The sequence below is a fragment of the Epinephelus moara genome, unplaced genomic scaffold (genome assembly GCF_006386435.1).
Source record: "Epinephelus moara isolate mb unplaced genomic scaffold, YSFRI_EMoa_1.0 scaffold2249, whole genome shotgun sequence".
NCBI classification, from domain to species: Eukaryota; Metazoa; Chordata; class Actinopteri; order Perciformes; family Serranidae; genus Epinephelus; species Epinephelus moara.
This window is the reverse complement of record NW_026079818.1, coordinates 211-8,740: the sequence shown is the minus strand read 5'-3', so window position 1 is coordinate 8,740 and position 8,530 is coordinate 211. Positions and strand designations below refer to the sequence as shown.

At 42.3% G+C, this 8,530-nt stretch overlaps 1 protein-coding gene across 1 annotated transcript; it reads right to left on the bottom strand.

Moving 5' to 3' along the window:
- Nucleotides 1-102: 102 nt before the first annotated feature.
- On the bottom strand, nucleotides 103-8,037 carry LOC126387126 (calcium/calmodulin-dependent protein kinase type II subunit alpha; the record flags this gene model as incomplete). Its single annotated transcript, XM_050039680.1, has 7 exons — nucleotides 103-197; nucleotides 288-371; nucleotides 1,044-1,146; nucleotides 2,386-2,458; nucleotides 2,550-2,615; nucleotides 2,744-2,798; nucleotides 7,978-8,037. Coding segments are annotated over 7 exons (536 nt in total), but the record flags the coding sequence as incomplete, so codon positions are not given.
- Between the last annotated feature and the right edge of the window lie 493 nt (nucleotides 8,038-8,530).

Below are 8,530 nucleotides of genomic sequence, written 5' to 3'. Positions count from 1 at the left end.
CAGGGCCATGTGACAGAGGTACAGGGTCATGTGATAGAGGTGCAGGGTCATGTGACAGAGGTACAGACTCATGTGACAGAGGTACAGGGTCATGTGACCTACATCATAAGCTCCAGCTTTGATCTGCTGGTAGAGACGATGCTGATCTTCATCCCAGAACGGAGGGTAACCGACCAATAAGATGTAGAGAATCACACCTGTGAGACGCAAACAGACACACCTGAGAGAGGATACAAGGAGACAAGGAGAAGAAACAAGGAAACAAGGAAGCAGTAGTAGAATCTGACCACAGGCCCAAAGGTCGACTGCTTTGCCGTATGGATCCTTCCTCAACACCTCTGGGGACAGGTAACCTGGAGTCCCCGCAAAGCCTGGAAACAAATGCACAGAGGATGCACAGGTTACTAGGTGCTTGCTAAGGTGTTGTGAATGAAAATAAATAAATAAAATAAAATAAAACGAGAAACGAAGTTCATTAAAATACAGCAAATTACAGTGAAATAAAAATAATGTAAAATAAAATTAAGTAAAATATAAAAACAAGGTAAAAGTGATGAACGAATTAATTTAAATAAGATAAAAATAAACTACAGATAAAAATATATGAAATAAAATAAAAAAGGGAATGAAACAAAGTACATGTTTAATAAACTACAGAAAAAAATAACTAGACTAGTGTTAAAATTAAAATGAGTAAAAAAAATAAATAAATAAATAAAATTAATTAAAAAGTACAATTCAGTCGACTGAGATAAAATAAAACAGAAGGAAAGGATAAAATATAATTAATGTGTAACATAACTAAATAAATGTAAAATAATACATAAAATTATGTAAATTTATAGTAAGTATTATTTTATAAATATAAATAAATGAATAAGTAACAAAAAAAAAATAGAAAGAAATAATAAGACAAAGTAAAGTAAATTAAATAGAATCCCATAAACTAAAACAGATAAATGAAAACTTCTTTTAAATTAAATTAAATAAATTGGAAGTAAAAGTATTACTGCAGTAGTCCTACAGTATCAGTGACGTCTTACCAAACCAGGCCTGCTGGTCTCCCTCCACCTCGATGGCGAGGCCGAAGTCGGCCAGTTTCACCGCTGCTCCTTTTGACTTTGAGGCTAGCAGGAGGTTCTCTGGCTGGAGACACAGAGGAAAGGCTAACATGCTAACTCTGCCCATTATTTTATATAGGAGAAGATAACATGCTAACTCTGCCCACTGGTTTACATAGGAGAGGCTAACAGCTAACTCTGCCCATTAGCTTACATAGGAAAGGCTAACATGCTAACTCTGCCCATTATTTTACATAGGAGAGGCTAACAGCTAACTAACTCTGCCCATTACTTTACATAGGAGAGGCAAACGTGCTAACTCTGCCCATTAGTTTACATAGGAGACGCTAACAGCTAACTCTGCCCATTACTTTACATAGGAGAGGCAAACACGCTAACTCTGCCCATTAGTTTACATAGGAGAGGCTAACAGCTAACTCTGCCCATTAGCTTACATAGGAGAGGCAAACATGGTAACTCTGCCCATTACTTTACATAGGAGACGCTAACAGCTAACTCTGCCCATTGGTTTACATAGAAGAGGCAAACATGCTAACTCTGCCCATTAGTTTACATAGGAGACGCTAACACGCTAACTCTGCCCATTAGTTTACATAGGAGTCGCTAACAGCTAACTCTGCCCATTACTTTACATAGGAGAGGCAAACATGCTAACTCTGCTCATTAGTTTACATAGGAGACGCTAACAGCTAGATCTGCCCATTAGTTTAAATAGGAGTCGCTAACAGCTAACTCTGCCCATTAGTTTACATAGGAGACGCTAACACGCTAACTCTGCCCATTAGTTTACATAGAAGTCGCTAACAGCTAACTCTGCCCATTACTTTACATAGGAGAGGCAAACATGCTAACTCTGCTCATTAGTTTACATAGGAGACGCTAACAGCTAGATCTGCCCATTAGTTTACATAGGAGACGCTAACACGCTAACTCTGCCCATTAGTTTACATAGAAGACGCTAACAGCTAACTCTGCCGATTAGTTTACATAGGAGTCGCTAACAGCTAACTCTGCCCATTAGCTTACATAGGAGAGGCTAACACGCTAACTCTGCCCATTAGGTTACATAGGAGAGGCTAACACGCTAACTCTGCCCATTAGTTCACATAGGAGAGGCTAACAGCTAACTCTGCCCATTACTTTACATAGGAGAGGCTAACACGCTAACTCTGCCCATTAGTTTACATAGGAGAGGCTAACACGCTAACTCTGCCCATTAGTTTACTTAGCGGATATAAGAATATAACAACATTATATAAAAACACTAAAAACGCATTTGAACACGTTACAGTCAGACAGATACCTTCAGGTCTCGGTGGACCACGCCCATCTGGTGACAATGTAGCACCGCCTCTAAAATCTGTTGGATACAGTGACTGTAGACAGAGACAGAGGTCAGGGGTCAGGGGTCAGAGGTCAAGGGTCCCATCAGTGACAGTGTCATATGTAGTGATGTGTGTTTCCTACCTGGCGTCAGCTTCACTGTAATATTCTCTGGCTACAATATCTTCAAATAGCTCTCCACCTGTTACCCTGAGGCACAAAAACACCACGGAAGCTTCATGGAGCGCCTTATAAACAACATGACATCATGTGACATTAATCATATCATGATTATCATCACATGTATGTAACATGATGTATCATACAGCAGCACTCACAGGTCAAAGATGAGGTAATGATGCGCCTCCTCTGAGATGCTGTCATGTAGCCGAACTGAAAAAAGAAACACATGTTAAAACACAGCAACATGTCGCCAACAGTACACAACAACACACAGCTCAATAACACCAATTATAAACGTGTCATAACGCACGCAGAGCAGTGACACCGTTTATAAACCTGTCATAACGCACACAGAGCAGTGACACTGATTATAAACCTGTCATAACGCCTGTCATAACGCACACAGAGCAGTGACACTGATTATAAACCTGTCATAACGCACACAGAGCAGTGAACAGCTATAAGACTGAAATATGTCTCTGATATGACTCTTTAATGTCTCTGAGCTGTTTCAGATCAGTCTGATAAATATTAAAAAACTAAACAGTGTCTTTGAACAGGAAATAGTTTTGGGGAAAAAACAGATGTCCTCATGTGAGGACGTTGGGTTTAACAGTCACAGTGTGAAATAAAGAATCAAACTGCTGTTGTGTAAAAATGAAATTACAAATAATGAAACAATCTAAAAGTCTACCTCAATTGTATTTGTTCCATACTCTGAGCAAGGACACTGTCCTTTTGTTTGTAGAGACAGTCTGTCCATAAGTACCAGTGTAATCAAACAAGACAAAAAAGTCCCAGTGTCCTCAAACGAGACGATAATAAAGTCCCAGTGTCCTCAGATGAGTCCTTCCTTATTAACAGCGTCTTATCTTAAATTTGTCGTCATATCAAACAACAAACATTATTTATCATAAATAAAGTTTGAACCATAAACTCTGATCAGGTTTTGTCTACTTCTGTTTCAGGATCAGCTGCAAACTGTCTTGGCAGAGATGGCAGCCATCTTGTTTTTACATGGATTAGTGTATTGTGGTCTCACTACCACTAGGTGGGACAGAGAGTGTCCACGATGGAGGACAACAGGTCTGAGTGAAACAGGATGAAACCCAGAATGAGACGTCCTCATGTGAGGACGCAGGGTCTCAGGAGGTTGAAGCACATGACTGGAACACAGCTACTACAGGCACTGCAGTATTTTACTGTGTGTACTAAAGTGTGTATTTCACTGTGTGTATTTCACTGCAGTGAGATGTGTGAATACTTGACGACTGTAGACGTCTGAGTGTTTGTCTGTTTCTGCTCTGAATGTGGAAACTCTGCATATATTGTATAATAGGATATATAACTGCTGCCCACACACACACACACACACACACACACACACACACACACAAATCAAATCCCACTGCTGTACTGTGTAGGAGTGTTTCGAGAGAAAAACCTGATTATTTCTTTCTGAGTGCTTTCACACAGGTGTGTGTGTGTGTGTGTGTGTGTGTGTGTGTGTGTGTGTGCGTGCATGTGTGCGTTCATGCGTGCGTGCGCATGTGCGTGTGTGTGTGTGTGTGTGTGTGTGTGTAGGAGGAGAGAGGGTTTTAATGCCTTCACCTAAGGACACTGTTGCCTAGCAACACACACACACACACACACACACACAGAGTTACGTAACAGCCCTCAGTATCTGTGGAGCATCACCTGCCCACACAGAGCTCTGATTGGATGCTGGGTTCAGCTGCTGCCTCCTGATTGGCTGGTTGGGTCCACGTGAGGTCGTATTTGAACATCTGACTGATTCACTTTAAGAAAGACTCAGTTTGTGTCTGTCTGAAGAACAAACTGTTTGATTTCACAGAAACAAAGTGTCAGACAGACACTGAGCAGCTCCGCATCACTTCCTCATCTGATCCCACGCTCTGACACCTGCCGGACAGGCTCCGCCTCCAATCAGTACTTTAATAAACAGAAACACTAAAACAAGTCTCCCCACTCAGCCCCAAACTACAGAACTGGAGCCAGAATATCCTGAATACAGCTGCTGCCGCCTTGTGCTGACGTCACTTGAAGCCAGAGTCTGTGCAGTAGCAATCTCTGCCTGTATCGAGTCCCCGCACAAACACTCCTCCGACCAATCGCAAGCAGCACAGTTGTAGGCGAGCACATTGATTGGCACACACAGCTGTCAATCATGACCTCAATCCCCTCGGCCCAAAATTGCACAGCTGATGGCCAACCATCACGTCCGTTCTGCTCCTGCTGACAGGAAATAACTCTCCACACCTGCAGATGGCGGTCGTTTGTTGTCGTTATTTAAAAAGGGAAACAGGAAGAGCAGGAAGCTGCTGCAGCAGCTTGATTACAAGTAAGGGTGCAACGAAGAACCAAAATACCAGCAGACTCCACCATCACCGACACTGATTCAACATGCTGAATCAGCCAAAACTGGGGCAAACGGTGCAGGACACACCGCAAAAAATAGACATTGGCCCACTTATGCTAGTAACTTTTACTTCAATTATATTAGCTCGTTGGCCCACTTATGTTAGCTACATTAGCCCAATAACATGACAGTACAGTAACTATGTTAGTCCAATAACGTTAGCTAAGTTTGCTCACTTACATTAGCTACATTAGTCCCAGAGTGTAAGCTATGTTGGCCCACTATTATTTGCTATGTTAGCCCACTAATGTTAGCTTTATTGGCCCAGTAAATATTAGCTACACTGGCCAGCTAATGTTAGCTACATTAGTCCAATGATGCTAGCTATGTCAGCCCTGACATTAGCTACATTAGCTGATTTATGTTAGCTATGCCTGCCCTCTAACATTAGCTACATTTGCACATCAAAGTTAGCTACACAACTCCAATTACATTTGCTACATTAGCCCACTGACTTTGGCTACATTAGTCCAGTGAGTTAGCTCCATTGGCCCACTTATTTCACCTCCATTACTTCAATTACCTAAGCTACCTAAGCTTCTTTGGCCCACTCATGTTATCTACGTTAGCCCAATAACATTAGCTATGTTAGTCCGATGACGTAGGCTACTGTGGCCCACCTATGTTAGCTACATTAGCCCAATAACATTAGCTATGTTAGTCCGATGACGTAGGCTACTGTGGCCCACTTATGTTAGCTACATTAGCCCAATAACATTAGCTATGTTAGTAGGATGACGTAGGCTACTGTGGCCCACTTATGTTAGCTACATTAGCCCAATAACATTAGCTATGTTAGTCCAATGACGTAGGCTACTGTGGCCCACCTATGTTAGCTACATTAGCCCAATAACATTAGCTATGTTAGTCTGATGACGTAGGCTACTGTGGCCCACTTATGTTGGCCACATTAGTTCAACTATGTTAGCTACACTGGCCCACTAGTGTTGGCTATGTTAGTCCAATAACGTTAGCCATATTGGCCCACTAGCATTAGCTACATTAGTTTAATAATGTGAGCTACATTAGCCCACTGATGTTACCTACGTTAGATCACTTACGTTAGCCAACTGACGTTAGCTCTGTAAGCAGAGCAGTGTTAACTTGACCTTAACTTGTTTCACAGTCGGTTAAAGTTTGTCTGAACAGTTCAGGTTCTGCTGATGCTGTCTGAGGTGACGTTACACATTACACAGAAAATTAAGGTAGAATATCGTACACTTCTCACGCAGCTGCCAAACAGATGTGCACGGACTGTTGGCAGACGCCACCACATGATGGTGACCAGTTAAATATGACACGTCCCTGTCCTGGTCCCTGGTCTGTAGTATTGTCTCACAGCTCTGAGCTGAGTGGGTCATGTGTTTATCATCGTGACTCCGGTTTACTGATTATGACTGCAGCTTTTAACGTTTCATCCAGACCTCCATGATGATCATCATCTACATCGACTGAACCCTGAACATGTCTGATGTATTCATTAACTCATGTTTTACTGTTTTTAAAAATCTCTCTCCAAAGAATTACAGCTGAAAATAAACACCGACACATTCACAGTGATGTTAGTTAATGTGTGTTGTCTTTAAAAATCAGTCTAATGAAGGAAACAGAACTGTGTCAGGCTTTTATTGTGAAGGAAACACAGGAAGTGTGTCTCCTGGTTATTGTCAGCCTCTCAGCCCTGATCAGTGTTAAAACAGATTCTGATCACAGATTCTGTGGCACAGCCAGCGGTGGAATATTACTGAGTACATTTACTCCACTACAGCACACAGTCAGACAGCTGATGTGTATTACTGAGTATCTTTACTGTGTGTTGTTTGTACGTGCACTGCAGTGAGCGCTGTGTTATAGCAGCTGATCAGAGATCAGTGAGGAGGAGGAGGAGGAGGAGGAGGAGGAGGAGGAAGAACTCGTCTCCACAGTGATTACACCTCCTCATCAATTAGTAATTATACTCTGGTTGCCATTAGTAACACCAACACTTCCATAATTTATCATCATCATCCTTATCCTCAGCCAAACAGCACAGAGTAGTACACACACAGTAACTGTACACACAGTAACAGCAGTAGTGGTACGAGGAGAGCTAGTTTTAATAAAAGTAGAAGAAACAGTAGATGTCTCTGCAGCAGCACTGACAGCAGTAACATGTAGTCAGATTCAGATTCAGACTCAGATTCAGACTCAGACTCAGATTCAGACTCAGACTCAGACTCAGATTCAGACTCAGACTCAGATTCAGATTCAGANTCAGATTCAGACTCAGACTCAGATTCAGACTCAGATTCAAATTCAGACTCAGATTCAGATTCAGATTCAGACTCAGACTCAGATTCAGATTCAGACTCATATTCAGATTCAGACTCAGACTCAGACTCAGATTCTGATTCAGATTCAGACTCAGACTCAGACTCAGATTCAGACTCAGACTCAGATTCAGATTCAGACTCAGATTCAGACTCAGATTCAAATTCAGACTCAGATTCAGATTCAGACTCAGACTCAGACTCAGACTCAGATTCAGACTCAGATTCAGATTCAGATTCAGACTCAGACTCAGATTCAGACTCAGATTCAAATTCAGACTCAGATTCAGATTCAGATTCAGACTCAGACTCAGACTCAGATTCAGACTCAGATTCAGATTCAGATTCAGACTCAGATTCAGACTCAGATTCAAATTCAGACTCAGATTCAGACTCAGATTCAGACTCAGATTCAAATTCAGACTCAGATTCAGATTCAGATTCAGACTTAGATTCAGACTCTCAGTCACTATGAACACAGACGCAATAAAACTGATTAAAGACAGTCTGTGCTGACAGCTCACACTTCAGACTATGTCTATTTCCACAGTACACACACCTGTTGGTTTAGTGTCATGTGACTGTTACTGGGAGGCCCCCAGATGTCTGGGGCCGGCCCTGACCTGTAGGAAGTACTCACCAATGTTGGGGTGCTTCAGTAAACGACAGATTCGAGCTTCACGGTCCAACTTCTGATGATCTGAAAACACAAACACATTGATCACACATTGATCACACAGGTACTGATCACTGATCACAGGTACTGATGCTAACATTAGCACATATGCTAATGTCTCTGTGTGTATGTCAGGAGAATTAATACATCAGCACCATGTCAGTGCCAAAATGCTGAAAACGTGCTGTTACTGGCTGTTGTCCAGTACTGTAGGTACCCATGATGCACTTCTTCTGGACCTGACGGGGCAGCGTGTATGCCTACAGGTGTTCCAGCCTGCTGTTAAATGTCAAAGGAAGAACAACACGTTGAAGACGGCGCAGAGTGCAGCTGCAGCGACAGCTCCGCCTCCAGTGTTCTTTCTGAGGTCAGCGTGTTGAGTTAACTCTTTGTGTATTTATATTCTGACACAGACGGCCGCAGCGTGACGAGCCGTTGAGTGTCCGTTCACAGTCACCTTTTACCCAGATGTCCAATCACAGTGGAGGAGGGGCGGGACATACCAGAGAGACCAACT